We start from the raw sequence: 17,888 nt of genomic DNA on the forward strand, positions 1-17,888 counted from the left end.
ATTATTAATATGGGAGATGTGCCCATACAGAAATCTCTAGTGATGTCTAGTGAAATGGATTTAGAGAACAGAATTACAGTCCCAAAAGGGCAGAATGTTAATTTGATAATTCTTAATATGAAACTTAATTGAGGAAGAAAACAGTTTTTTGCGATTGTCTTTTTTTTTTTTTAAGATTTTATTTATTTGACAGAGATCACAAGTAGGCAGAGAGGCAGGCAGAGAGAGAGAGAGAGGAGGAAGCAGGCTCCCTGCTAAGCAGAGACCCTGATGGCGGGGTTCAATCCCAGGACACTGGGATCATGACCCGAGCTGAAGGCAGAGGCTTTAACCCACTAGCCACCCAGACATCCCCACAATTGTCTTAAAAAATAAAAAATAAATTAAAAATTTTAAAAAGAGGTTTCCCTCTACTTTTTGAGTCATTCATCTTTCAATTATCAATTAAGAAGTAAGCATAGGAGCGCCTAGGTGGCTCGGTGGGTTAAAGCCTCTGCCTTCGGCTCAGGTCATGATCCCAGGGTCCTGGGATCGAGCCCCGCATTGGGCTCTCTGCTCAGCAGGGAGCCTGCTTCCTCCTCTCTCTGCCTGCTTCTCTGCCTACTTCTGATCTCTGTCAAATAAATAAATAAATATTTAAAAAAAAAAAAAAGGAGAAGAAGAAGAAGTAAGCATAATACTCCCTTTGAGAATAGTATGGTTTTTTCCCAGCCAGACTCATGAGTGTTTTTCTACCACGAGCATGATCTTACCGTTTGTGTATAACTGGCCAAAAACCATGAAATTAACAAATCTTGCTGGTTTTAAAACATATTCCAAATTCAAACACTTTCTAGCACTTTCACCACTTGCCCTGTCATCAGGGCACGGTCCTTTCTCACCTGCAAGGAAAGACCTCATTTTGAGACACAGGTTGCTAGAGGAGAAGCTTGAACAGGAAGAGTTCAAGTGAGGACATGTTTAGCTTGCCATCATCATGGCTCGGCAGATCCAAGTGTGAATTTGACATTCAGGAAATTTCTAGAAAGATATTTAGGAAGTCTTACTATTGATTTATTCATACCTTAAGGGACTTCAGAATCTTTTGCTCCCAGAACACGCTGTCCCCACCCCAAACTTCTAGCAATCAGGGACAATGCCTGGGGACCTCAGGCTCACCAGGCTGCCTGAGTGCCTACTTCACCCAGCAACTGGAGTAGAACCAGTGTCTGTCTCTATCTAGACCCTCATCCCAACCACTCCCCCCCGCCACAGCCCACCCCCCCACACACACACACATCGCTTCTCTCATTTGCCTGCCTTTTAAGATCCAGGGGAATGCTGGGGAGGGTCCTTTCTTTTCTAGAAACCCTTGTCTTCATTCACCCCAGAGAAGCCTGACTAAGCTCCAGATGGAAGAGCTGTCTTTTCTGTTTCATGCTCCAGTGCTGGGCAGCATCTCCGGGAGGCAGCACAGGTGGCCGGCTCCTCAGGGTTCCGCAGGTCTCAGTGCCGAACCTGTTAGAAGCCCCTGCTGGACCAGATAAGCTTATCCAAAGGAAAGAAGACAGCACAGAGACATTTGCACATTGGATATCTTCACCTGTCGAACACTTTCTTATATTTATAAGACATGTCTCAGACATATGCCTAGAAGGTCTGAGAGGAACAAGATTGGGTCACAAATTCAAACTTTTATCCATGCCATTTCTCACCAAAGCAAAACCTCCCCTCACCTCCTAATTGCCCAGGGGTATCAGTCCTTTATTACTAATAGAGGGAAATCTAAGGGAATCTAGGATAAGCTGCCATCTTGTATAGGAAGCCTGGGAAAGCCTCAGAGAGGGTTTGGACCCATTGAATAGCTGTGTGCAGTGGGGAGGCTGCCAGGCCTCTCTTTGGTCAGGGGCTGGCTCCAGACCAGCTGCAGCATCTTGAGGCCTGTGAAGAAAGTGCCCTGGTGAGGCAGACTCACAACTGAGACCCCAGGGCAGGCCAGGACCCCTAAAGAGACATCAAGGGGGGTTACCCCAACCCTGGCCTTCTGGGCTGCCCCATCCACACGCCTCCCGACCACCTTCCTGTAACTGACAGCAGGCCACAAAGATGGCTGTGCCTCCAGGCACTCTCTTCAAGAACTCATGGGAGCACTTGGATTTCCAGCCACCCCCGCGATTCCTGAAGAAACCAAGATGCCCCACAGCTCCACAATTCAGCCAAGGGCAGCTACCTTGAGCCTGCTGGTCAGAGTTCCAGCTCCCCAGGCTCCAGATCATATCCAACAGTAACCCCCTTGTCTCAGGTGGTCTGACTACAGTGACTCAGGCGTGGCCTGTGTCTGTGAACCAGCTCTCCCGCTGAGTCAGGGTGTGCTATGCTCCCCGATGGGATGAAGGTCTGCATCAAGGTGGCCTGCAACCAGAGGAGGGATTCATGAACCTCCACCCCTGGGGGCCAGGGGCGGTGCTGGTGGGTGCTCTGACACAGATGGGGGGTGAGAAAGTAGGGGAAGGTTGGAAACTGAAGTGGAGGTGTGGGCAATGGCCACCTACCAAAGATACGCTCCTCCTGGTCTTCTTCCATGTAAAACACCAGTGGAAGGTTAAAGTTCTCCGACAGAGTCCACCATGGTTTCTTGCTGCAAGCCCTTTTTCCCAGAATTGGTCCTACCTGATTCAGAATAGGCAAGCTCAAACACCCTGTCAAAAAAGAACTCAGGGGGCGCCTGGGTGGCTCAGTGGGTTAAACCTCTGCCTTTGGCTCAGGTCATGATCTCAACGTCCTGGGATCAAGCCCCGCATCGGGCTTTCTGCTCAGTGGGGAGCCTGCTTCCTCCTCTCTCTCTGCCTGCCTCTCTGACTACTTGTGATCTCTCTCTCTCTGTCAAATATATAAATAAAATCTTAAAAGAATTAAAAAAAAAAAGAACTCAGGGGGCACCTGGGTGGCTCAGTGGGTTAAAGCCTCTGCCTTCTGCTCCAGTCATGATCCTGGGATCCTGAGATCGAGCTCCACATAGGGCTCTCTGCTCAGCAGGGAGCATGCTTCCCGCCCGCCCCCCGAACTGCTCTCTCTCTGCCTGCCTCTCTACCTACTTGTAATCTCTATCTGTCAAATAAATAAATAAAATCTTAAAAAAAAAAAAAGAAAGGAACTCGGAAGAAGTCAGGGTAGGCCCAGAATCTGTGCCAAATATTGGCATCTGAACAACCCCACATCTTAGACAGCCTCAGGGAGGAGTGGCCTATGCCTACAGATCCTTTCAGTAAAATCCATTCCAAGTAATTATCTAGTCTGAACTTAGTCCCTTCAGGCTAAATTGAATTATCTCATCAGTGCTTGCCCAAGAATCCAAAGTTAGGGCACCTGGGTGGCTCAGTGGCTTAAAGCCTCTGCCTTTGGCTCAGGTCATGATTCCAGGGTCCAGGCATCAAGCCCTGCATCGGGCTCTCTGCTTCGCAGGGAGCCTGCGTCCTCTTCTCTCTCTGCCTTCCTCTCTGTCTACTTGTGATCTCTGGCTGTCAAATAATTAAATAAAATCTTAAAAAAAAAAATCCGGGGCACCTGGGTGGCTCAGTGGGTTGAGCCTCTGTCTTCGGCTCAGGTCATGATCGCAGGGTCCTGGGATCGAGCCCCGCATCGGGCTCTCTGCTCAGCGGGGAGCCTGCTTTCTCCTCTCTCTCTCTCTGCTTGCCTCTCTGCCTACTTGTGATCTCTGTCTGTCAAATTTATAAATAAAATCTTTAAAAAAAAAATCCAAAGTTATCTTCATTCTAATTTCAAAAGATTTTGGAGCAAATCTACTGGGTGTGAGCCAGGGCAGGGTTTGAGGAATGGAAAGTACTGGAACAGGTAGGTTCCAAAATGGCCTCCCTAGATTTGGGCAGGCACTGTTTTAGTTTGTTCACACTACAAAATACTCTAGACCAGGGTGGTTTAAAAACAAGAAGCACTTATTTCTCACGGTTTTGGAAGCTGGGAAGTCCAAGATCATGGCACTGACAGATTTGGTATCTGGGGAGATCTTCCTCGTTCGTAGACAGCCTTCTCGCTGTGTCCTTACATGGCTGCATGTCTGAAGCGCTTAAGCTTTCTGGGCCTCTTTTACAAAGACATTAATCACATTAATGAAGAGGAACCCTCCTAAAGGCCTCACCTTCTGATACCATCATCTTGGGGGTTGGGAATTCAATATGTGATTTTGGGGGGTATGCAAATGTTCAGACCATAGCAGTTACTACCAGCCGACCAGTGATGGCACATGTGTAGTCAAAGTTGAACTTATTTGATGTGCTGCTTCAGGAGACAGGCAATAAGCCTCTTTATAGGGATGAGTTGTGGGGAGCCTATTACAGGATTTGGCTGGGTGATTCTAAGGACTATTTAGAGGAGGCCAGTTTTGTAAAAAGGGGGCAATTTGGTGATTATCTTGGCAATTTTTAGGTAGGAGGCAGGAAGATTAATGTGGTCTTGATTGAAGTGTCCTTGTCTCTGTCTGGCTTTAAACATAGTTATAGAGTAAATGGCCTTAATGGCCTTTCTATATCTTGTTGCATCACAATTGCTGAGTGGTCTTTCCTGGTTAAAGTATTCTGCAAGTGCTGTTTCTGTGTGGTAGACAACATTAGAGTTTATCTGCCAACTTCCAGGGCTGTTTTTTTACTTTTCAGTCTCGCCTTTTGGCCAAAGGACATTGGCCAGCCCTGAGGACATCCATCTGCCTGGTTCAGATCCACACCATCGTCAGAATCCATTGATCACAGGCTATTTGGAGAACACTGTCCGCATTTGCCCTGCAGTTAGTCTCACATGAGCCTTTTGTTGCCAGATGAGAAACTGAACCACTTAAAAACAGAATGACTGCACAGTTGCATATAAGACTGGACAGGATACATGGATCAACTAGAATACGTAATTACTGGAAACAAATTGGTCATTAGTCCTGTTAATAGGTTGCCAAGGAAAGAGCCAAAACCGGGCCATGACATCAGGTCCCCAAATCTATCTGAATCTGTTCTAGAGAGCCACATAGTCATTCTTTTAACTTAACTACCAACTCTTCTACCTAACCAATAGGGTTTTAGGTCAGTGCTGCAAGCAGTGTTTGCTATAAAACAAAGTTCTTACCCAGTCAAGAAAAAAAAGCAAAGATTATTTAATCATTTATAACCACCATTTAATTTTAAACTTCAACCAGTTTGTTGGGTCTCCAGAGGAGAGGTAGTGTCACCTGTGACTTCTGCTAGGGTCAAAGACAAATTTTATACCAGCTTTTCTTGCTGTATTATTTCTACTATTGGAAATGGAGCACCCTGAGTACACATGAAGAGGGAGTCAGTTCTCTGTCCTGGGAACTTTCCTGAATAATCCATGCTTCCCTTGTTTAGGTCTCTGAGTATCTTTCTCAGAGAAATGGTTTCCTATAGGAATAGATGTTACAAACATTGCAAATTCTCTAAATGTTACTCCATGTACAAAAGATAGGTTTGACTCTGGAAAACAGTGTGGAGGTTCCTCAAAAAACTGAAAATAGATCTACCCTATGACCCAGCAATTGCTCTACTGGGTATATATCCTAAAGATACAAACATGGTGCTCCGAAGGGGCACATGCACCCGAATGTTTATAGCAGCAATGTCCATAATAGCCAAACTATGGAAAGAACCTAGATGTCCATCAACAGATGAATGGATAAAGAAGATGTGGTATATATACACAATGGAATACTATGCAGCCATCAAAAGAAATGAAATCTTGCCATTTGCGACGACGTGGATGGAACTAGAGGGTATTATGCTTAGCAAAATAAGTTAATCGGAGAAAGACAACTATCGTATGATCTCCCTGATATGAGGAAGTGGAGATGCAACATAGGGGGTTTGGGGGATAGGAAAAGAAAAAAATGAAAGAAGATGGGATCGGGAGGGAGACAAACCATAAAAGACTCAATCTCAAAAAACAGACTGAGGATTGCTGGGGGAGTGGGGACAGGAGAGGGTGGTGGAGATGTGGACATTGGGGAGGGTATGTGCTATGATGAGTGCTGTGAAATGTGTAAACCTGGAGATTCACAGACCTGTACCCCTGAGGATAAAAATACATTATATGTTTATTAAAAATTTAAAAATTAAAAAAAGATAGGTTTGTGTAATAAGGTACACATAAAACGAAGTAGCTTATTGTCACACGAATTGAATGGGGAGTACAAGTATCATTGATCCCAATGAAAGCAGGACACTCATTAATCCCCTAATATGTAAAGATTCCTGGAGTGGAGGCTGGGGAAATCACTGAATATAACAGACTAATACAGCAAGGATAGCCTCAATATTTGTGTCTATTCCCGTAAGCTTCCTTGTGTCAGCATAAATATTTTGTTCTTGTTTTGTTTTTTTTGAAAGATTTTATTTATTTGACAGAGAGAGATACTGTGAGAGAGGAAACACAAGCAGGGGAAGTGGGAAAGGGAGAAGCAGGCCTCCTGCTGAGAAGGGAGCCCGGTGGGGCTCGATCCCAACAATCCAGGAACATGAATTGAACTGAAGGCAGATGGTTAATGACTGAGCCACCCAGGCGCCCCTCAGCATAAGTATTTTGTAATAAGCATAAGTATTTTGGGTTCAGTGTCCAATTTTGATAGAACTAAAGGTTAGGATTTAATACTGAGTAAGATTCAAATTCCAGAAGAGACCCGCAGAAGAAAATTTATCTTTTGAAGTGTGAAAGAAACAGCTATTAAATTTTTGTTAGTCAAATCAGGTGGAGAATGAAAAATGCATTAGTCAGTTAGATTTAGAATAATAGTTATAGTCTTAAAACACACACACACACACACACACGTTTTGCCTTTCTTCAAGGGGCACAGAAATATTAGAGGATTAGGACTAAAAATGTAGGGGCATCTGGGTGGCTCAGTGAGCTAAAGCCTCTGCCTTTGGCTCAGGTCATGATCCCGGAGTCCTGGGATTGAGTCCCACATCCGGCTTTCTGCTTGGCAGGGAGCCTGCTTCCTCCTGTCTTTCTCTCTGCTTGCCTCTCTGCCTACTTGTGATCGCTGTCTGTCAAATAAACAAATAAAACCTTTAAAATAAAAAAAAGATTAAAAATGTAGATATGTGGGGGCACCTGGGTGGCTCAGTCAGTTAAGCATAAACTGTAGATTTCAGCTCAGGTCTTGATGTCAGTGTTCTGACTTCAAGCCCTGTGTTGGTCTCCATGCTAGGTGTGGCTCCTACTTTAGAAAAAAAAAAAAAAATACAAATTTTTTGTTCACCTCTAGGGGGCACCAAAGCATAATGATCAGTAGAGCAAATGAAAGCAAGAGGGCAGATATCAAAAAAATGAATCTTGTTTTACTGTCAGGAGTCAAAATTCTCCACATCATCACTGGTTCGATCTGAAGTTTTTGGTTTGGTAGTCTTCTTCCAAAGATCAGTTATTCCTAGAAGATACGTAAGAATCCTTTATGATTTCCCAGTGAAACCCTTTCAATTGAGGCCACGGGTAGTGTTTCCCTGATTTTTGCAAGATAATCTCTTTCAAAACACTTAATCTCCAAGTTTCCAATCATACAGAGGCTGTTTGGGTGGATATTTGGGGAAGACTTTTATACTTACTGATGATAAAGCTGGACACAGCAAATGGATCCTTTGTAATACATAGGATTGTAAGTTTGCAGTTATAAATTACTAGATTATTACTTTCCTGAGGTTCCTGATATGGCCTTTTCATAATGGACATTTTGGAGCTTCTCTTTAGCAACAACCCCAGTGAAATGTGTACCCCACATCACCAAAGAAATCAGTTCAATTTCCTTAGATCCAGAATACCAATCAAGAAATTTACCATTAAAAAAAAAAGAAAGAAAGAAATTTACCATCAGAACTTTGGCTATCCATCAGGAATACCCTCAATCCACCTTGAAAATAAACAATAGCCGCCATACACTATCACTGGGGCCAAACTTTGGTCAATGCTCATTTAGTATAGTGGTAAGCTAAGGTATTTCCTTGGAATTCTGGGCCATCACGCTTTGAAGTAGCCTTCTTCGGATGGCCAAATATATATTGCTCAGACATATTTGGTCTTCATCCACAGTTCCTAAAAGTGCTCAGAACCTGGGTGGCTCAGTGGGTTAAAGCCTCTGCCTTTGGCTTAGGTCATGATCCCAGTGTCCTGGGATCAAGCCCCGTATCGGGCTCTCTGCTCAGCAGGGAGCCTGCTTCCCTTCCTCTTTCTATTTGCCTCTCTGCCTACTTGTGATCTCTATCAAATAAATAAATAAAATTTTAAAAAAAAGAGAGATTCTTTCTTAAAAAAAAAAAAGTGCTCAGAACCATAAAAGTGAAATGGGTGCCTTGTTAATAATGAAGGTGACTTCTGGACCCCATCCAAGGGCAGGTTCTAGTTGGCAGGAGGACCAACCATGTGACTGAAAGTGTTGGAACTTTCAATCCCACCCCCTCCACCTGGAACCTTTGGGGAGGGAAAGGGGGCTAGAGGTTGAATCGGTCAATGACTTAGCAGTTATCACTATGTGATGAAGCTTCCATAAAAACCCAAATGGACAGCTTTTGGTCCTTTTTTTTTCCCTGACAGCTTCTACACTTGCAGAACTAGAAATTTCCTACATGCTACTGACCCAGGCCTTAAGTTCCATGAGAACAGAATCTCTTTGGTTAAGGATCTCAATCAAAGTATCTCTTCACCAGGCTGTTGGTTTGTATTCTTTATCACTTCCTTTAATAAACTGGTAAATGTGTTTTCCCTGAGTTATGTGAGCCACTCTAGCAAGTTAATCAAACCTAAGGAGGATGTCTTTGGAAACTCCAATCTGTAGGGGGCCTGTCAGAAGCATAGGTAAAAGCCTGGGGCTTGCTACTGGCATCTAAAATGGGGGGGAGGGAACAGTCTTGTGAGACTGAATCCTTAACCTGTAGGATTTGAGCCTATCTCCTGGTTTGAGCTATCTCCTGGTGGATGCATCGGAGCTGAGTTGGATACCCTGCTGTGTCCAAGAATTGTGTCGTGTTGGGGGAAACTCACCCCCACACAGAGACTGGAATTTGGTCCAAGAACTCTAAAAGAGTCACCAGTCTGCAGAATTTTCTTTTTTAAAATCAATGTGTTGACAGTTATTGTGTCAATCTATATAATAATCAAGGGTTGGTTTTTTTTTTCACTCCAGAAGTATGCGATCATTTTATTATAATTAAGCTAGAGAAACTCAACTTTTATTTTGATTTGTCAGTTTTTAATTTGGTAACCAAAAAGATTTCCTGTTTGAGTTACTCGAAATTTAAGAATGTCAAGCAAATTTGAATATTTCTGTTCTTTCTGGGCACCTGGGGGGCTCAGTCTCTTAAGCATCTGCCTCCAGCTCAGGTCATGATCTTGGGGTGTTGGGATCAAGCCCCCTCATCCAGCTCCCTGCTCAGCAGGGAGTCTGCTTCTCCCTCTGTCCTTCCTTGTGCTCTCTCTCTGTCTCAAGTAAATAAATAAAATCTTTAAAATGTGTGTGTGTGTGTGTGTGTGTGTATTTCTGTTCTTTCCTTTATAAATGAAAAGAGCAAAAAGAAAAAACAAGGAATCTTAGAGGTATGAGTATTTGGATTCGGGGCCTGAATTTCGGGGGGGAGGGGGGAGAAGGTACTTAAACAAGAGTGCTAGTGGTTGAAATAGTAGGCAATGTATGGATTTAAGGTGTTTGAGGTGAATTATGAAGATAGAGCCAGCAGGATTTTCTAACTTAATGGTTTTAGGCAAGTGGCTCAAAAAAAATGTTTTGTTTTGAGGCTGATCACTGCCCTCCTGTTTTCCCACTCGTGCACCAGCTGCAAAGGGAATCTGCCCCCTCCCCGCCCGCCGCCCCCGCTGCTTAGCCCCCCCCCCGCCCCGCACCTCCCCTCAGCCTGGGGGGGTAGGGCTCAGAACCCTGAAGGGATGTGTGTGGGGTGGAGACGGCCAGCTGCGACCAGCTGGGGGCCCTGGAAAACCTCCCATGCACCCCCACCCCCTTCTTGCTCTGCAGGCTTCAAGTCGGAGAGCCAGGAAAGCGCTGGAGGCTGCCACCCGCACCACCTCCTGGGCGTCCCTCCACGTGAGATGGTCAGACCCTGGCGAGGCTATCTTTGCTGTGTCTACTTACTCGAATCCGCCCCCGAGATTTTCTTCTTGACACGTTTGGGTTGTAGTGTGCCGACCCTAAGAATAAAATAGCCAGTTATTACCTTCCCACTTGCTGCGGGTTCTGTAGGCGGCAAGGGGTGGTACCTGGTGTGAGCTCCCGCGCTGTCTTCCCTGCTCCATTTTAAAGTGAGGCTTCCTATATTTATTTCCTCAGGTGGGAGGAGACTGAAGCTGGGGGAGAGAGCCCCGGGAGCCTGGTGTGAATCTCCTGCAAAAGCGCTTGGCACAGCGCCGGAGACAAAGTCCGGAGTGTCCCCACGTTCTGGCTCCTTCTTTCCACCTCTCCCCCGTCCCCCATGCCCGATCACAACCTCTCCCCTCCCACGGCGCTGTCTCCTGCACCCTCCTCTCGTCTTAAGCGCGCCCAGGGCTCCGTTCTCCTCCCCGAGAGGATTGCCTTTCCTCCGAGCGCAGGGGTGGGGTGAAGTAAGAAGGCGAGGCCACACGGCACGGAAATGAGGGTAAGTACAGCAACTGCACTGAATAAGCGCCAGCCTGCTCGCCATCGCCGTCGGAGGGGAGGCACCGAGTTCGACGTGATCGCCTTGCAAGAGACTTTAACTCTCGCTCCTGAGTCCTTCAAACGGGACAAAATGATCCAACATTCAAGCGCTTGATTGGTGTTGCTTTTAAAGGCAACCATCTGACTTTTCGTGTTTCCTTCTGTCCTGTGAGCCTATTTGGTGTTGCACGTCGGTGTTAATGAATGTGTTCGTGCCTGAACTTTGAAGGGTTTCTTTAAAAATAAAGTATTACTTTCCTGAGGTTCTCCGGTACGGCCTTTATTTGGAAGGGGGGTGGGGCAAAGAATTTTTCAAAACATTTGTAAGTGATGCCAGTATTACCAGGAGGCTTCCATTTATCTATTTTGAGAAAGTTAACATTCTCTTTAGCTTTGTACACAGGGTGATTTTCACTTTCTCAATTATCGACCCTTTGGTGAAATAAAGCAACTGTTTTACTTTTGTGGTGAGGATTTAAAAAAAAAAATCAGATACAATATAGAAAAATTATTTTGGGAAAAAATCAATTTTTTCATGCAAAATTACACAAATAATATTATCCAAGGTACCAGGATAGGACAAGAGTCAGATACTATGCAATTGATTATACAATGCCAATAATGTACAATCTTCATTACTTTATTCTACAGCAATAAAAAATGGTAAGCGTTGCAAGTATAACCTGAAGTGATCACTTTTACTTAATATACTCATGTGAGTGTGCCTAACTAGAAGGATAGGGTCTCTAATGCTCTTGGGTTTGCCTGTCTCCTAATAGATGTGGACTCACAGCAAGATAGCCATGGCTAAAGCCAGCAGTGTCTGTTTTCTGATTGCAGAGTTTTTAAAAGACAGGAAAATATGTTTAACAAACATGCATTCAAAAGAAATATGGTTTCTACCACATCCCATTCTGGAGATGCCTTATACTTGGGCAAATAGACAATCTATGAGAAACAGCTTCAACGGTGTGCCTGGGTGGCTAGTCATTAAGGGTCTGCCTTCGGGTCTGGTCATGATCCCAGGGTCCTGGGATCAAGTCCCACATCTGGCTCCTGGTTGAGTCTCCTTCTCCCTCTGCCTGCCACTCCCCCTGCTTGTGCTCACTCTCTCTGTCAAATAAATAAAATCTAAAAAAAAAAAAAAAAAAAAGAGAGAGAGAGAGAGCATCAAGTTTAAGGGTTTCATTCACTATGACTTCTTAGGTTCCCAAATCATTCAGAGAAGTCCATTCCTTATTCAGTATCTCTAGTGCTCTGCCAATCTCTGGCTGACAATAAAAACATTTTCAACTCCCAGATGACTTCAAAATATAGAAAAAGAATCCTATAGTGATGATGTGAGCAGCTCCTAATATCAATTGAACTCCAGATGATTAGACTAATAACAATCTCATTTCCCTTGCCAGTGATCCAATTAGAATATGGCACATGTCCTAATTTTGAAATGAGGTAAAGCCTAAGAGGCTTCCAGGATAGGTTTCCCACTTCTGAAAAGAGCCATGAAAAAGACTTTGTCCCTCCTCTCCTCCTGTTGGTTGGGACTAGACATGATTTGGGAAAGGGCTATAAGCATCTTGCTACCAGCCGGATGAAGCCAACACAGTATCAAGTGGGAGGGGAGGAATACACAGAAATGGAATCTGAGCCCTGACATGCTATCCTTGGACTTACTGTTAATGACAATTTCCCATTTGAATTTACATAACATGGGGTTCCCCCCAGCTTTATTGAAGTATAATTAATAAAAGTTGTGTATATTTAACTGTATGGTTTGATTTTTTGTTATTCAATAGATATATACTGATTCAATATATTGCATGTTTAACTGTTTGATTTTGTATGTTGTTCAAAGATTTTTATTGATTCCAAAGGAAGAGTAGTTTGCAACACATTGGAACCCATGGATAGTTCCTGCAACTGAACTGAGCTGAAGGCAGACACTTAACTGAGAGCCACCCAGGTGTCCCTGGAAATGTCCTTTTTTTTTTTTTTTTTAATGGAACTATAATTGACATACGACATATTAGTTTTAGGTGTATGACATAATAATTCCATAGTTGTATTGTTTAAAAAAAAATGCAACCAAGCAAATAACTTCTGAATAAGACATATAATTCTCTTGAAGTACCTGGGAAGGAGATGGGCCCTGTTCAGTCAGAACCATGATTTTTAAGTCACCCTTTCCTCAAGGATTAGCAATCTGATGAAGGATAAAGGAGCCTAAATTCTGCGTTTGGGAATCTATGGTCACTATTTAATATACGCGTTTTTGTCCCAGTCCCACCACTTTCACATCTATATAAACGGAAATAACTGCATCTTCCTCACAGAGTTATCATAAAGTACTTAGACAATTTAAGTGGTATTAGCTGGTTGGCCCTACAGAAGTGATCCTCATACAGGGGGATCCAGTGCTGGGGAACATGATTCTCTCGGAACTATACCTAATGCTAGTGAGCAATGTGCCTTTCATAACCCCACAGTTCTGTTCCATTTATTATCAAGAAAATGATGGAACTCAAAGAAGGCCTGCGTTGTAATCCAGGTTCCTCTCCACTTTAGACCCGACAATACCGAACAGCCCCGCGGGAGGTTGGCGCCAGGCACAGCTAGGACGCCATTGGCCTGCCCGGATTTGAGGGAGCCAATCGCCAAGCACTCCTCGAGAGGGCGGGGCCTGCGCAGGGACCAACCAGGCCTGTGCGCAGACTGCGAGCGGTCTTGTCCCGCCTCCCGGCCACGTGGGGTTCTCTCTTCCTGTGGATCCGGTCCTGGGTACAAGCAATGGCGCCTTTCAGGATGAAGACCCAGCACGAGTCCTACAGCCCAGGAACCGGCAAGAAGTGTTCCCTTTCCAGGAATTGGCTCCTTATGCACACTCAGCAGTACTGGTGTAAGTTTAAGCACTTTCTGAAGCCATCAGTGCTTAACGTGGAAGCACGTCTGCTGGAAAAGATTTTCGGTAAGTACAGTGAAATCTTTACCCCTCGGCCCCACCTCGGCCACCCACTGCACACCTAAGGCAGTGGCTAGTGTCCTGTAAGCCAGTGTCCCACTGACTTCCTTCGCCTGGCCCCCAAGCTCCGTGTTTTGTCCCGGCCCCCCACCCCAGCCCCCCTTAATCCGTCGGGAATCTTCCATTCTCCACAGGTCCAAGCAGAGTTCTTCTCCCGGGGTTCGAACGGGAGTTCAAAGTCGTGCTCCAGATGAGAAAGCCCAACTCCGAGGGCAAGGTTGAAATCTTCATCCTGGGGAGACGCCGGTACCGCAAGCGTGCCAAAAGGCTGATTCGCATTCTGACCACGAAGCCCAGAAGGAAGTCGTGTGAAGGTAAGGAGCGTCATACGCCTCCGCACTAAGTGCTGCAGGCCTAGGCTAACAAAGTTCCTAAGGGAACTTTCACTTCCACCACTCCCCTCCCGCAAGCCTGGGACTCCTTCACATCAGGGGCTGCTAGGATTCCCGGGTTTCCAGGGGAGTCCCAGAAAACCCGAAACACAGCGCTGTGGGAGACAGTTGGCAAACCCAAGGAAGGAAGAGCCTTTAGGAGCCTCCTACCCCATTCCCGCCCCACCTGTCTGCCTGCCTGATCTCCCTTTTCAGAAGCTGGGAAGGAAGCCATCTGGACTCCACTTAGTGAGAGAAAACTCGAGCCTGGGAGGTCTTGTACTCAATGATGAATTAGAATGAACCCAAGAGCATTGTGAAAATGCAGATTGCTCACCACGACTTCCCTCCAAGCTCATCCAGGAATTAGGCATATTGGCAAAATTTCTCTGTTCCTCAGTCTCCTCACCTATAAAATAGGTCTTGTCATAGTGGCCTACATATAGGCTTTTTCCCAAGGATTAAATGAATGAATACAATAAAGCATTTAGAATACATAGAAAATACTTGATAAATATGAGCTATCATTATTTTATCGGGCGTTCTGGGTGCTTCTGATGTAGGTGGTCTGCTCTAAGGTGACCAGTAAGTCAGTCTACCAGTAAGGTAGACTCGGCAGTTTTTTCTGTGGAGTCGCTTTCCCTGTGTGTCCTGTGTGTTCTCCAGGGCAGTTTAACTGCTCAATTCCATGCTTTCCTTCCAGGCACAATGATGCTCAGCCTGGAAACCATGAAGTCTCTTGAAAAAGAGAATGTTCACTCCAGTGCTTTCCTCTCCACCACAGTGATGAACAGCCTGGATGAAGCCATGCAGTCGCTGGAAATAGGTCAGGAGACTGTCCAGGAACCTGTTACCAAAACAGTGTGAATTTTGTGATGAGGTTCTCAGTGCAGGGGCATCAGTCTGGGTCAGGAGCCTTATGCTTAGAGACCCAGTCTGAACTCTTTTGTTCCTGTGGCTCAGGGGAAATAAGTATTGTTCATGGTCTACATAACTTTCTGCTGCATAGACAGCTGTTTAAAGATTCAAACATGAGTTATAATAAAAAAAAATAAACTTTAAAAAAATAGATATAGATTAGTATTGTCAAGAAGACAGTCTTGCTTTTGCACACTCCAAGATGGGAAAGAGCTAGGAATTAACAAATGGTTGGTTCTGCTTTTTCATAGTGTTCTGTATTAGGCGGGTGTGACTAGGATCTTTAATGTTCCAGGGAGCTTTTGTAGCTAAGGAAGAACTTTACTGTTTATTCTTTCATTAATGGTGATTTTGGAAAAAAAAAAAAAGTTATACTGATATTAAACAAGCTTTGTAAACCCAATTGTTAAGCGTTGAAACATTGATGACAAGCCGATTCCATTCTCTTTGGCGTTACTTAGAAATCTGTTAGGTTTCTTTTGTTGTCTTTTTTAATAGCTTAAGTGGCAAAACACATTAGTGAGTACCAAATTTATTACGACTAGAACAAAAGTATCACTAGAACAAAAGTATGTTTCTTCATTATTCCTATAATTCCAAATAGAATAGCTTTCCTGATTTAAACAATTTTATTAGTTAACTTTATTTTCTCAGTATTACCATAAATAAAAGAAAAAAGATTCCATCTCAGCCCAAGTTTGCATATCCTGGGTTCACTGACCAGTTACTTCTGGGTCCGATCCCAAGAATACCATTTATTGAGCATTTGGTGTAGACCAGGTTCTGTTAAGTACTTTACATACATTGTTTGTCTTGATCCTCATAATAATCATATGAAATCACAATCTATGAAAATAGATGTGATTATGCCCATTATACAGTTGAGGAAAGGACAGGGTGGGAACATCAAATAATGGGGATCCCACTTCTTTGTCACTTTTCATGTTGATACATGTTCGCACTACACGTAAACTCCTTATGGCATTAGGGATGGCGTTTCAATTTTCTTTTACCCCTGAGGCCCTAGGCACATAGTTAAACACTGGGTTATTGACTGTTACAGTGATTGTCTTATTTAACAACCAGTCAGCCTTAGTTAATGCAAATAATGGTGTTAATGAATAAAAACCAGAACTACCACGTGGCCATTTGACCATAATGAACCAGTGTGTATGCTGTACAATGTCAGGAAAAGTCCTTGCTTAAGTTTCATATTAATCAGGAAAATGTATTGAATTGTTTTTTCCCCCATTTTCCTTAGCAATAACATGGTACTCCAGATCCAGCCTAAAGAACTAAGGAGGCAACTGGCTGAGTTTAAAAATGCCTAATGGCAGTAGGTGCTTGGGGCCCAAATAGGCAGCTCTGTTGGGAGTGGCCAGGGTTAGTCACAACTCATAGGCTTAGGTGAGTAAACAGGAGGTTCCAGAGAAGTTCCTCTGGCTCTAGGTCATGTCACATAACCCTAGGAAAGAAAGGCCTACCACTTGGACAGGTAAGGCCTTAAAGACCTGCCAAGGCATAAGTATGGAAAGTTTCTTTACAGTCTTTCGTACCATTCAACTTGGCCACAATCACACAGACTTAGGATTTGAGGTCGTCTCAGTCTAGGGCAGCATTCAGGTACTTTGGGACCTCAGTCATCTGGAACCTGGGGTCTAAGACTGGCCCCCTGCCATAGAAGTGTTCTTTCTGCTCTGCTACCTCATCTTTGTCAATAACCTCTGGGTAAATAAATATATAAATAACCTCAGGGTTCTACCCTCACCCTCTACCTCACTCCTGGGAGTACCTGAGGTGTGGCAGAGAAAACTTCCAGCAGGAGCTGCCTGGGCCCCTTTTTATACTCAAGGGTCACTTGCTATGGCCTTTGGACTTCAGGGTTTTTGTTTCTCTCCTTAAATAACTCAGGGTTTGCTTGATAAGAATTTTATTATGAGGTACCATTGGACCATCTTTCCATTTTGTTCTTTCGTGCCTGATCCTTGTTGCTCATCCTTCCTGTTTTTGGTACAGTTTCAGCATTTTCCATATTCCTTTGGCCTATTCACAGTTTACTAAATCCATCCTTTTCTACTGACATAGAGAAAATGTGCATATTTATATTTGATAACTATATCTATACTTAATAAAAAATAATACCCAGATATTTACCTTCCTACCAACAAATGAAGGTCAAACATACCCATTTATGTTTCTTATTTGTGAGTCACAATTATCTTTAAATTTGTACAGTAACTTATCACTTAGGTCATGACTAGGAGTGGAAGACTATAAAGGCAGAAAACATTTCCCTTCTTACCTTCTAGTTTCTTTGGTCTAATAATTAAAGTGACATAAGACAGTTTAACAGGAGAAAAACAAATTTTATATGTACAAAAGCCCTGAAGACATGAGACCCAAAGACATTCAAGCAATGGAAATTTATATGCCATCCTAAGCTAAGGAGAAAGGGTAGGGATCTCAGGCTTCAAATGGGAGAAGAGAGTTCACAGGAAAACAAGAACAAGAAGAGCAAATGTTTGGTAAACAAATGTTTGCTGAGCCCCGAGCCTCCTAGAATTCTTTCTGCTATAAAAAGTTATCTCTAATAATAGCTCTCTTCCTGCTATGGGCACCTATTTAAATTCTTGCAATTGAGGGGAGGTGAAAAGCTCTTTCCGAGTCTGCTGGGCCTCAGTTACCTTTTGCCTAAAATAATCTCTGCTGAAGTGGCGTATTCTGCTCCCCCTCAAGACTAAAAAGCTGAGTGGTAGCTTTTAACCCATGGGTACAGCTTGGCAACTTAGAGCTCCACTGTAAATTGTCCCTTGGTTGAGGAGCCCTGATGTCAGTGTTGTGCACCAGTCAGATTTCCTGGAGGAGAATCCTGAAGTATCCTACCCTACCTGGATAGTAAAGGCTTGGCCCC

At 44.1% G+C, this 17,888-nt stretch overlaps 1 protein-coding gene and 1 long non-coding RNA gene across 2 annotated transcripts; one reads left to right on the top strand and one right to left on the bottom strand.

Moving 5' to 3' along the window:
• Positions 1-7,309: 7,309 nt before the first annotated feature.
• LOC116587827 lies at positions 7,310-10,307 on the bottom strand. Its single transcript, XR_004284661.1, has 3 exons — positions 10,252-10,307; positions 10,127-10,182; positions 7,310-7,420 (listed from the first exon to the last, which is right to left on the bottom strand). It is a non-coding gene; the product is annotated as an uncharacterized LOC116587827 (long non-coding RNA).
• A 3,082-nt stretch (positions 10,308-13,389) lies between these two features.
• Positions 13,390-15,374, top strand: LOC116587826 (developmental pluripotency-associated 5 protein-like). The gene is made up of 3 exons (XM_032338365.1): positions 13,390-13,634; positions 13,823-14,002; positions 14,763-15,374. The coding sequence occupies exons 1-3, from the start codon at positions 13,457-13,459 to the stop codon at positions 14,924-14,926; spliced, it is 522 nt and encodes a 173-aa protein (XP_032194256.1). The 5' UTR covers positions 13,390-13,456; the 3' UTR covers positions 14,927-15,374.
• Positions 15,375-17,888: the final 2,514 nt, after the last annotated feature.

This window comes from Mustela erminea, chromosome 4, assembly GCF_009829155.1.
Source record: "Mustela erminea isolate mMusErm1 chromosome 4, mMusErm1.Pri, whole genome shotgun sequence".
Lineage (NCBI taxonomy): Eukaryota > Metazoa > Chordata > Mammalia > Carnivora > Mustelidae > Mustela > Mustela erminea.